This window comes from Grampus griseus (genome assembly GCF_964374135.1).
Source record: "Grampus griseus genome assembly, chromosome: 16".
Lineage (NCBI taxonomy): Eukaryota > Metazoa > Chordata > Mammalia > Artiodactyla > Delphinidae > Grampus > Grampus griseus.
Window position 1 is genome coordinate 30,600,054 of NC_139010.1, and position 12,766 is coordinate 30,612,819.

At 44.8% G+C, this 12,766-nt stretch overlaps 1 protein-coding gene across 7 annotated transcripts in view; it reads right to left on the bottom strand.

Moving 5' to 3' along the window:
• Positions 1 to 12,766, bottom strand: part of KCNMA1 (potassium calcium-activated channel subfamily M alpha 1) — a 747,855-nt gene that overhangs the window by 190,462 nt on the left and 544,627 nt on the right. For all 7 annotated transcript variants that reach the window (XM_082673143.1, XM_082673147.1, XM_082673146.1 and 4 more), the window contains one exon: positions 7,786 to 7,941. In XM_082673143.1, coding sequence (XP_082529269.1) covers positions 7,786 to 7,941 — 156 coding nt within the window. The remainder of the gene's footprint in view (positions 1 to 7,785; positions 7,942 to 12,766) is intronic.

A 12,766-nucleotide genomic window follows, 5' to 3' on the forward strand; every position in this document is an offset into this window, starting at 1 on the left:
GTGTTCCCTGTCACCATCAATCATGTATGTTTGCCTTTGATTGACCAAACACATAAGACACATGAAATGACTTTCTAATCATGTTAGGGGGAGGAAGGGAGGGAGAAGGGGAGAAGATGGGGAAGGGGACTTTCAACCTTTTTTATTTTATTCAGAAATTCCACTGACATTTTCTGGCAATTTTCTAACATGCTGTATGGGCTTCTCTTTGCTAATAATGTTTGCCTTGAGAATTTGTAAAGGTCTGAGAACTCTTTAATTCAATGTTCTAGAAATTACCAGGGCCAGAGGAGAACAGAATCCCTGTTAATAGTTCATGGATTAATTCTTTCTTCATTTGAAATCGTTTTCAGGGAAGTTGCTCTACGTTCAGGTGGGCGTTAGTCATCTTGGGCAGAGTCAAAGGCGTCGGTCGGGGGAGGCAGACAGAGCCCCTGATCTAATGAGATTCAAGCAGTAAGGAAACGGGATGCACAATGATGTTGACCCAAATGGGATACTGAGGTTTAGCAAATGCATTTCAATCCATGGCTGTTTATTTTGATTTGTGAATTTAAACAACACACTGACTGGATTTTCTGGCAATCGAAATGGTTTATAACCAAATCTAACCAGCCTCCACGCACCCTCGCCAAGGACTATAAAGCTTTGCATTTCAAGTGTCTACATGGAGTCAAAGCTCTTTAATTTAGCAAAGGAACCACGTACAGTAGCAAAGGAAGAAGGTTTCAGCACCAAAATCACCCCAAATTGTAAGTCCCTGCTGGTCCTGGCCCCACCCAGCTGTCTGCGATAAAGGCTGGTCACGCCAGGCTCCAGCCATTCATTCATTCATTCGACATGCGTGTATTGAGGACCTCTTATGAGTCAGGTGCTGTTCTAGGCATCGGGAATACAGCAAGCAGCTCTAGGCTTCAGAGTGCTTACAGTGTCTCCGGGAAAAGAGGCAATTAAAAAATGCCGTGCAGAAAAACAAAGCCAGGAGAGTCGACAAGGATATGCATGTATGGGGTGTGGCAGGACAGGGGATGCAAATTTTTAACATGCAATTTTGATGTTTTTTCACATGGAAACTTTATTCACCCCAATGAAGCCTAAGAGAACATCTAGATCATTCCTAGAGAATCTGGTGAAGGGGGACATCTACTCCCTGTAGGGACCCTCAGAAGACCCAGAGAAATCTATGAGTTTGGTCACTTTCTTCTTGATCGTCCTATATTTGCCAGGAAAACTCTTGATTCATAAAGCATCCCTTTATTACAGGTATACCATCTTCATAGACTGGAGAACTCAACATTTTAGAGATGTCAATGCTCCCAAGAAAGCCCCAAAACAGACCCACACATACACTGCCATCTGGCTTTAAAAACAGGGACTGCGGGGTTACTAATAATATACTGTTTCTTAATCTGGGTCCTGGTTACATGAGGGTGTGAGTTTGTAAATACTTAATAAGCTATCCATTTATCAGATGCACACTTTTGTTTGTATATTATACTTCAACTAAAAGTTTGCTTTTAATCTCTTTTTTCAAAATGCAATTCTAATGTTTTAGAAAAAGTTCCCCCTGAGAAATTAACACTGAGCAAGGATATGAGGGATTCGCTGGAGGGAAGCCATGCAGCTACGTAGGGGAAGAGCACTTCAGGCAGAGGGAACAACAGATGCAAAACTCCTAGACTAGCTAAATGGAGTGTGGATGATGTCTAGGAGCAGAAGAGCATTTAGGAGATGAGGCCAGTGGGGTCACAGGCCCCCGACTGCTTGAGACCTATAGATGTTTGTAAGAACTTTATTCTGATGAGATGGGACATCGTGGAGAGATTTACGTGGAGAGGGGTGACGGTATCTGCCTCATGCTTGAGAAGGATGCTGTAATGAGAACAGACTGGAAGAGGAGAGGGATAAGGGCAGAGCAGGGAGGCCAATTAGGATGCTGGCATAATACTCTAGGAGATGGATGATGGTGGCCTGGATCTGATAGTAAAGTGAAGGTAGTGAGAAGTGCTCAGATTCTGGGCTTATTTTCAAAGTCGAACCAAGTGGATTTTCTGCTGAGTTGAATATGGTACGTGAGAGGAAGAAAGGAGCTAAGGTGGAATCCAAAGGCTTTAGTCTGAGCAATGGGAAGGATGACCTTGCCAATAGTGCAATGGGAGAAGACCAGGTTTACAGAGAAAGAACAGGAATTCCATTCTGGATAGGTTAGGTCTCAGAGGAGATGAAACATTCAAATAAAGATGTTGAGTAGCAATTAAATAAATGATACCGGGATCGGGTTCTGGATAGATATATAAATCTGGGAGTCATCTATATATCTAGGACTCGCGAGAATAAACGAGATTACTGAGGAAGTGAGTATAGCTGTAGTGGGAGCAGCTCTCCACTGACACGGGATGTCTGTAGAAGCCCACTGTCATGATACCATTTGTGATCAGGGTGATCACATTGCCCTTCGGTATGGAATAAGCAACAGTTTGCATCTCACTATCTAACTTACACCATGTGGATTTACTTTGCAGGCAAACCCTCTACTCTGGCACCGTTAGCATTTCCTCCTGGAGCAGAAAGCCACCTAGATCCCAGCCTTATCAGGTGGAGCCCCGGCCCCCTTTCAGAGATTCTGTCACCCACCACTCTCCCACTCCACACAGGGTTGATCCCTGCTTCTAACATGCTTCCCTCATCTAGATGAATGTCTCTGGTCTCCAGAGCTTATTACACCCATTAGCCAATAAGAATCGCTTGTTATCCCCCAGAAGCACCTACTTAAGCCAATTAGCTTCACCCCCTGAATAAAGCAGAGTGTAATGTCATTTCCTTCTTGACAGCCCAGTTCATTTTCCCACCTTAACTCATCCCAGCCTAGGCTAATTCCTCACCTGTCTTGATGCAGTGACCTCTGCTGTTATAGAGCTGGCCAGAGAGAAAGGCCAACAAAACCCACAGGATGGGGCTGTGCAAACATGTGCCCATACATCCCAGTCACAACAGAAGCTTCCTGAAACTTATGAGTGCCTCCTATAGCCATAAGGATGACGGTGTGATTAGCACACTGCTTGCAATACGGTAGGTGCCTGGGGAATCTCTACTGAATCAATATTTCCCATAAAATAAGCTACAGAAAGTTAGGAAGGTACACTCAGGGACATACTTGGAACCAGTGTACCTAGTTTAACACGTGAGTTTGTCAATTCCAAGCTTTATATCCTCACACAAGTTGCTGCACTTCCCTTAACCCACAGTGCCTGCCACTATAAAGAGGTGATAATAATAATGCCGGGTTTGGGCGGGGTCATTGTGAGAATTAAATGAGATGATGCCTATACAGCACTTAGCATAGGGCCTGACACTAAGTTAGAACCCAGTACATTCTAGCTGTTATTAAAGAGTCTTGATTTCTGTTTCCAGCTCCTAAACCATAATGTTTTAATACATGCATATATACAAACACACATATGCACATAGACATAACCCAAAATAAAGGGACTAAAAACAATTCCCTTGGCTACAATTAGTGCCAGGACTCTGCATTGCTGACAGTTTATCGCAATATGGTAACAGCAATACTGAACAAATGGTTTCCAGGTCCAGCAAAGTCCACCTCAACCATGATACAATCTGAATAAGATGGGCCTGACTTCCCTAGTGCTTCCCCATTCAGAAATAGAAAATGTGATGGAGGGGACTGTGCTGTGATCAATATTAAGTAAATTTCACCCATAAATTCCAAATCTTGTAAAATAGGGAAAAAATACAAGAAGTGTATCATGTACTTCCTCCAATTTCATAATTGATTTATTCAAACAAGAAATAATTATGGAGTACATACCATTTTCTAGGCTGTCTCTGTGTGTGTGTGTGTGTGTGTGTGTGTGTGTGTGTGTGTGTGTGTGTGTGTGTGTAAAATGGTAGATTAGCAGAGTTAAAATCGTTGGCGATCCTGAGAACAATTTATTCAATAAATGTGCTCAATTTGAAGACTCAGTGTGGATTGAAAAGAAATTTTAAGAGTTTATCATCCTCTAAAACACATAATACCCACACACATAATTTAGCATGTCCAAGGACAGCTAATCCTAGTAAAAGTAACAGCACAATTCACAAAGACGGCAGGTCAAGCCCCAGCTTGAAACCAGATATGGTGAAGACAAAGTTAAATATTACATGGTAAAACTCTAAAACCAAAAAAAAAAAAAAATTTTTTTTTAAATCAGTGGATCTTAAATTACATCCAAGTGAGGATGCCACGGAGAGATACATGCGGCCACTTATTCACGGATGAGGCAATGACTGATCGGCTAATAAATAAGTTCCTTGTCTTGGTCTTTCCAGAAGACATTAGGAATATTCTCACTTGAACCTGACAGGCGGGTGGTAGGAGATCAGGTATCGGTCAATGAACAGGATGTTCTGGGCCTGGTTGATAACGTAGATGGTGACAGGTCACAGCAATCAGGGCATTTGCCTGCACTCCTTCAAGGCATTCAAGGGCGAGAGCTGGGTGCTGCTGGACAAAATGCTTCACCTGTTTCATGAGCAACAAGCTGCTGGGCCACAGGACCCCTGAGTGGCCAGCCTGAGCCTCTTTCATAAAGGTATTGTCTGTAAGGTTAGCATGGATTTGTTAAACAAACCCCAGAACATCAGAAACCGCACAGGTCATGTCTTGAAGGTTAAGTGGAGCAAAGGACAAAGAGCCAGCGACAAGTCTTTAATAGTAATTAGGAATTCTTAAGGCAACTTAAGGAAATCATTACCCCCAAAGATGTGGGCTAAAATTATACATAGATTCCCAAAAAGTTTAGATCAATTCAGAGCTAGGCTTTCAGGGGCAATGACTTGGCGCCCTGGGGCAAAAGTGACCACGCTGAAAGGATAGACAGGTGCTCCCCCGTATTTCCTGGTACCTCAGGGCTGGGTCTCTTTGGTAGCTTCCATGTATCAGTAGTCCCTGTCTCCTTCATAGAACCTTATTACCCTCACTGTCAGTCTTGCTTTTTGGTCTCATGCATTCTAAAAGCCTGGTGGACAGTCACTGTGATATATCACCCCTGTTTCAGTCTTGTTCTTTCTTCTTTCAGCAGGGGCAGAGCACCATGTATTCTCTAGGAGTAAAGAACAGATATCATACCTGCCCAGGGCCAGGGAGAAGATGAGCTCACACTCCACCTCTGGCTTCCAGAAACACTAAGCATTCTCAAGGGACCAGATGCTGTCAAAGCCTCATCCCACCGCTTTCCATCCTAACAGGCCTGCCCATCCCCATGGAAGTGCTGATGAACTCCCTGCTGTAGGACACATGGTAGGGGACAGTGGGGAAGGAAGCCATTTCTGCAGACAGTTATCCATGTATAGATTCCCTTTTCCATTCAACACCCCAAATAAAAATAAGTAAAGGCTTTGTGATCCCTAGAAGGGGAGCTAATATATAAAACATGCCAAGGAGAGCATCATTATGGTGTTTATTATGACCTAAAAGAGACAAGGGTCTGGATTTGGAGAGCACAGAGAGGACACTACAGAATGGGGAGCACGTGCTTTCAATTGTCTCTATCTCAAATGAAAAAAAAAAATATGAAGGGAAGCCTTGTTATTTCCAGGTCATGTGCCTTGGCAAATTCCAACACAAAGATCACCTAAATGTCAAAAGGCCATATTCAGAGAGCTACCTCCAAACATGGAGGACTTGGTCCCGGACAGAAAGAACATGGTAACATAACCCTGGGAGGGAAATGTGTTTTGAGTTACACCAGGGCCTGGCTGGGCCTCTCCCACAGGCCCTCCTAAACAGGAACTTGGCAGTGGGATTAGCTGGGCTGGAGGGGACGTCCTTGGCTACAGAGGTGAGGCCCTTCAGGGTCTTGAGGAAAGTTGGACAGAGGTTCTTTCTCCCTGCTGGTAATAACACTGAAGAATCAGCATCACATCCATTTTATTAATTTTCTTGACAGGCAGCTCTAGTTTCCAGGAAGGCACCACAAAATCAAAACATACGCATGTCAAGTGCCCCATGTGTGGCGGGGCCCTGCCAAGGCCATGTTCATCAACACCAGGAAGCACAGCCCAAGTCCTCAGACATGTGCTGGTCCTGTGGGTAAGCCCCTGCTGGAAGAAACCCCCGGAGCTTGGCTGGACGAGCCAGCGGAGCTCTCTTGGTGACAGTCCTTTATCCTGGTCTGGGCTCCTCGTGTTGAATATAAGGGCCCTGGAAGACACCAGGCTGCCTCTGGCTTTCGGGCTTGTCTCTAAGTCCAGCCACAAAGACCTTCCTGCCGCCTCCTTTTGCCTACATTCAGCTGTATCCAGGCAGGGAACTGGCAGCGTGAATTAAAGACGCCATTTAAAGGCAAGCCATGTCCTTATTTGTGAGCTGGGTCTGAGCCAGGAGTTCTGCGGAGTCGAGGTCTTTGGGCATATAGTAAGTAAAGAATTTTTTAATCAAGGCACCCATTGCTAAAGTGATTGAACGGACTCCAAAACAATTTGTTCTTTTACGTAGACTAATGTTAACCATAAATTGGCTAAATAATGAGGTGGGTACAGAGGGTGAGGACCTAGAAAGAAATCCTGTTCTAAGTCACACAGCTTATGGATGCCAAGGGTGAGCCCTGACATGGAGTCAGTTCATCACCTGCATCTTCATCCTTCCCACGCATCCCTCTCACTGCAGCCAGGGCCATTTCCTCAACCTCACCGAATAACTTACTGCCGGTGGTGGACACAGCAACAATGGCAGCAAAAGGCTGGAGATCCCACACCTTCGATTTCAGAGTTTCTGGCCCCTCTGCAGGATCTCCCGGTGACACACTCATTTCCCACCTCAACCACTAGTAATTAAGGAAGGGGAATGTAAATAAATGAATAACAGGGAGGGGAATATAAGGCCAGATCCTGAGCTAATGGCCACCAACGCCAAATCAGGGAGGCCCAAACGACACAGGATTTACTGCACCGGTTTGCTACCTTGACTGTCTAGGCTGAGCAATCCAAGGATAAGGAACGGTGTCATCACTAAGAGCTCCAAAAGCCCTCTTAGTAGGGTCCTGGACCCTCAACCTGATGTCCTGGAAACACTCCTGGCCTGGCCTATGAGGACAGAGTTGGGTCTTTCTTTGTCTGAGTTGGTCCAGTGGGCAGGGGCCACTTTGGAGGGGCTGAGCAGCCAGCCCTGTGGGGTGAATCGCTGACCGGGGGATGAGCATATCCAGACCGCCTGTCTCACGGTGTAAAGGGCCCCGCTGCCCACGACTCAGTTAGTTCCTCCTCTGACTCTCCATTCAAACAACCATGGCATGTCAGCCCCGCCGGCCTCCTTGATTGTGCAGAAATAAATAAATGAATTATGTTGTTAGGGTTTGGGCTTCGGCACAAACACATGGTCTGCATTTCTCTGCACAGTGAGAGGTCCACCAGCCACTTGATGTACAAGAGCAAAAGGATAATTCTTTTCTTTAGGCGCTCTGGTGCCATATGGAATGTATATAAATCATAGCTTTGTTTTAACAGTGGAGACTTTGTTGATAGATAAACATGTGGTTTATCTAAAAAAAAGAGAGGATTGTGCTTTGAACAATCATTTAATGGCCGTGGATGTGCTAAATAAAAATAAAAACATAATTTTGAAAGAAGCTGGCCTCGTGCCCAAATCTGTAACAAGGAACTTCTCCTTAACCAAAGTGGTTAAAGCCCGCCGATCTGTTTTGAGTTTAAGCTGTGCTCTCTACTCAACCCCACGACAAATTGAATCCGGGGCTAATGTGCTCTAATAGGACGAGACGTTACCTTTATGAATGACCTCATGGAGAAGAGGTTGGCAAGCATGGTGGAGAGGCCTTGAGCCAGGCAGCTCTGGGCGATGAACCCCAGCTTCAGCTCTGCGAGGCAGATTGCATCATCCCCCTCTTTCCAATTCCAGCTCGGGATGTTTAGCAGATGGGCCTGTGGAAACAAAAACAGGTATGAGACCTTTCTTCGTTAAATGTTCAATTGGTTAAAGTCTCCTCTGGGAAATGCAGCATTGCCCAACAGCTCAGGGTCGCCCAGACTCAGCCTTCCTTTCCCTTGCCTGGGTCTGGTGTTTCCTGTTTTATCCACCTCTTCTGTTCATCAGACTTCAGTCTCTCTGGAATATTGCTTCTGTACCTACCAAGCCCAGGTCCTCCCCTCGCGTTTGTCATTGAGCCAAAGAGACTCCAGAGGGAATTTCCTCTTGTGACAGACACGTCAGCCCGTGCTACTAGGATGTCTGGCTAGGTTGCTCTAAACTGGCTCCTCAAAAACCCTTAAGACTGCCAGATGCCTGGGTATTTTAGATGTCGTTTTTTGTCTGCCTTCCCAGAACGCCTGCTCCATGGCTCCCAAGCTTGAGTGGGCATCAGGATCACCTGAAGGGTTTACACCAACTGTTAGTTGGTTTACACCAACTAACGCCAACTGTCGGGCCTCCCCCACAGGTTCTGATTCTTTGGGGGGAGGGGAAGGCTGGAGAATTTGCATTTCTCACAAGTTCCGAGGTGACGCTGAGCTGCTGAGCTAGCAACCACATTTCAAGAAGCCCTGCCCTAAATCATCCGGCACATCACAGTGGAGATGTGTTACAATCTCTTGCAGATGGACTGATCCTACTCAACAGTGAGGTCAGACCCTGCGATGAGGACCCAGAGGCATGTTCATCCAATTATTTTTAAGTGGCAGGAAGCAGAGAGTCAGAGATGATACAGTGGATGAAAGAATCAAGCTTCGAAAGTTCTCCAGAGTTGGAAAAATGGGCAAAAATCATCAAGATTTAAAAGAACTTAATATCAAATACAGCATTTAGGTTAAAAGAAAAAATCAATTGTTTAAATCCAAAATGTGAAGCCCTGACTTGGCAGACATGAGGGGACAGGAGAAAACACAAAACAAAAAACCTTGTGTGTAACTAAAACTCCCCAAAAGAAGTCAATCTCGTGACAGATTACAGAAAAAGCCGGCGCTAGCTTGTTAGAAATGGTCTTCAGATCATGGGAAATACAAAGGTTTCCTTCTGTTGTGAACTGGTCAGGCTAGTTCCCTGGCGCTTGATCTAGTTGTGACAGTCAGATTTTAAAAGGGAAATTGATAACTGAATAACCCCCCGAGAAAAATGACAAGCATGAGACGAGACGTGGGTTCTAGAAAACATCTTTGGAGGAACAGTGAAGAGAGCCAGCAGCCTTTGGTCCGAAGAAGGGCCCCTCCTCCAGGGAGACAGGATAGTTATCTGTGAACACTTCGGGTGCTGCTATGATGAGGAGAGATTAGACTTGTCTTGCTTTGTTCCAAGTGCCAGAATTAGGAATGACTGGTGTGTATTACAAGAAAGCACTTTTTAAGCTTGTTTTATAAAGGAAATCTCTAAGGATGTAATTTGTCTAAAAAATGGAGAACGCTGCCTCCAGAAATGCAAGGTCTCTTTCCCTCAAACTCAGTGCGTGTTTCTCCAAGTCTCAGTAGATAGACTGTTGCTTTGCACCGGAGGCTGAGTCAGAGCCCTTCGAGGCTCCTGCTAGTGCCAAGACTCTATGATCCTGAAATGACTGTTTCTCTCCACGTGTCAGCAAGCGCAAGGAGCATGAAGGAGGTATATATGCAGGACAATATACGACAGGTGTGCTGCCAGGAGGAGATGGGAGGCTCCACTGTGGAGCCAAGACCAAGTGCAATGGCTCTGTGCTTGGCTTTCAGAAATACCACTCTTGTGAAATTCCCTCTTGCAAAATCCTGTTCTGTAACAATCTTGTGAATCCTAACCCGGCAGTGTTTACTCCTGGAAGATTCTCCCTGATGAGAGCTGTTAAAATAGTCCCATGTGTGGGCAGGAGCAGATGGGAATTTCTGTCAAGCTGAGTATCAGAGACCTTCCCACATCACAGACTCAATTCCAGCAATTAGGCCTGCCCTGTATCCCATTTCTCTCCCTACCCCTCACTGGCTTAAGAAGGCCACTTTTCCCCTTTACTTCCCTGGCATCGTAGGGAATACATCAGGCTAAGTAGAGAAATACTCATTTGCATGAACGTCATCTGCGAAGAATGAGGAGAAATTAAATGTAAGTCATGAACAAGTAAATCATCAAGTGTAAAAGGAGATTTGGGTGGTCCAAGCCCCAGACAGACACTATGTAACCTTCATGGCAACTTCAAATAAACAAACAAATCTTTTTAAGATGGTTTCTCACATCCCCATATGCCATCCAGGGTATGAAGTCTAGGATTTTATGTCTTGGGTCCCTCATGTACCCATCTGGTATTGAGTTCCTTAGACATATTTTACATGTTATTATACAGAAAAGTCAAGTTCGTTTCATTTCTCAGCTTCCTCTTTTGGCCACCGTATCTTTCCCAATCGTGGGGCAGGGAGCCGCAAGGGACATGCCAAAGGCTGGAAGGTCTGTGTGCACCAAACAAAGAAGGGTGACTGACCCAGGAACTCAACTTGTTCGTTTCTGGCAACTCTGTCCTTTTTCATTTGAGGGAACTTTGGGTCCAGTGTCCAGTAGAAGACGCCAGTGTTACTACATAGGAGTCTAGAGGCAAATCCTCTCATCTGGAGAACCAGCCCTGCTAAGGCAGGACGAACAGGACTGGGGCTTCCCTCTGTTTGAGACGAAAGGAACGTGCAAACAGGCTGTCCTGGGAACCAGGAGAGATGAATTCCAGCCCCAGGGCCATCTCTCACTACACATGCAACGTTAGGGAAGCTGCCATGAGGAAGAAAGAAGGTTGTCTCAGAGAAAACACTTCAACACTCCTGCTCAAGTGTAAGGGTTTACAGTGAGAAAGCTCAAAGAACTTGCATCTCCATTCGGCCACTGGGACTTGGCTTCAGGTCAGAGACAAAGACCTCTTTCTGTAGAGTCTGCTAGGAACATTTTAAAAGTCCACTAACAGCTAGGTCATCAGGAGTGAACCTTTCCAAGATGTCCCAAAGCATTCTTTCCTTCAAGAGTTTTAAGCCATCTGCGCTCAAATCAGACAATGCCCCTGTGCCGTGTCCTTTCCATGCTGGGAGATGGTGAGGCTGAGTGTTTCTCTCCCTGAATTCTACTGGGGGTAAACAGATCCACTTTGGAGAACCTCCATCCTTCTGTAAGTCCTACTCAGAGGAACCACAGTTTGGCTCAACAGCCTGTGGCTCTACTGAATGAGAAGGTGGCAGTTTCAGCAGTTCTGTCTCTTAGCTCACTGGCTGCCCAGTGACCATGAGTTGTACCCATCAGAGACGCTCTGAGACAGAGCTTAGACCCACGGTCTGCCGTCACACTGGGATACTAAAACGCACAGATGGTCAAATGAGGACTAAATGGGATAATGGATGTCAAAACTCTTTTAAAACCCTAAAATATGACACAAGTGTCTGAGATTATTATGATGACAAACTCAGAACGAGTTTTATATGGAGAGAAAGAGGACAGCTTCCCTACATCCCTCTAGGTCCTAGAATAGCACCATCGTTAGATCACGGGGGATTGAAATTCTTTATCTTTTAAATCTGATATCCAATTATGGAATTAACTATCCTTTGGAATATGCTGACAGGGATATAAGTGTACATGTATGTTACCAGGTTTTTTCCTGAAAGCAAGTTTTAATGGATGGAGATCTCTGGGCATCTAGTCATGGGTACAGAGAAAGTGCCAAGAGAGAAAGAAAAATAATATTGTGAAGGGTAGATAGGATCTTAAAAACAGCAAAATTAAATCAAAACTACAATGCGATATCATCTCACATTGGTCAGAATGGCCATCATCAAAAAATCTACAAACAATAAATGCTGGAGAGGGTGTGGAGAAAAGGCAACCCTCTTGCACTGTTGGTGGGAATGTAAATTGATACAGCCACTATGGAGAACAGTATGGAGGTTCCTTAAAAAACTAAAAATAGAACTGCCATACGACCCAGCAATCCCACTACTGGGCATATACCCTGAGAAAACCATAATTCAAAGAGAGTCATGGACCACAATGTTCATTGCAGCTCTATTTACAATAGCCAGGACATGGAAGCAACCTAAGTGTCCATCAACAGATGAATGGATGAAGAAGGTGTGGCACATATATACAATGGAATATTACTCAGCCATAAAAAGAAACGAAATTGAGTTATTTGTAGTGAGGTGGATGGACCCAGAGTCTGTCATACAGAGTGAAGTAAGTCAGAAAGAGAAAAACAAATACCGTATGCTAACACATATATATGGAATCTAAAAAAAAAAAAAAAGGTTCTGAAGAACCTAGGGGCAGGACAGGAATAAAGACGCAGACATAGAGAATGGACTTGAGGACATGGGGAGGGGGAAGGGTAAGCTGGAACGAAGTGATAGAGTGGCATGGACATATATACACTACCAAATGTAAAACAGATAGCTAGTGGGAAGCAGCCGCAGAGCACAGGGAGATCAGCTCGGTGCTTTGTGACCACCTAGAGGGGTGGTACAGGTAGGGTGGGAGGGAGGGAGATGCAAGAGGGAAGAGATATGGGGATATATGTATATGTATAACTGATTCACTTTGTTATAAAGCAGAAAGTAACACACCATTGTAAAGCAATTATACTCCAATAAAAATGTTAAAAAAAAAAACAGCAAAATTGTAAAGCAAGGTGAAGAATGTCTATTTGCAGCTCTCAAGGAATGAGATGACAAATAATGACCAGCAGACTTCCTGTTCCTTCTCTGCAGGACAAAAATGAAATGATAAAGAGCCCTGTAACAAAGTCACCATGTCCCTTTCACTCTCACACAT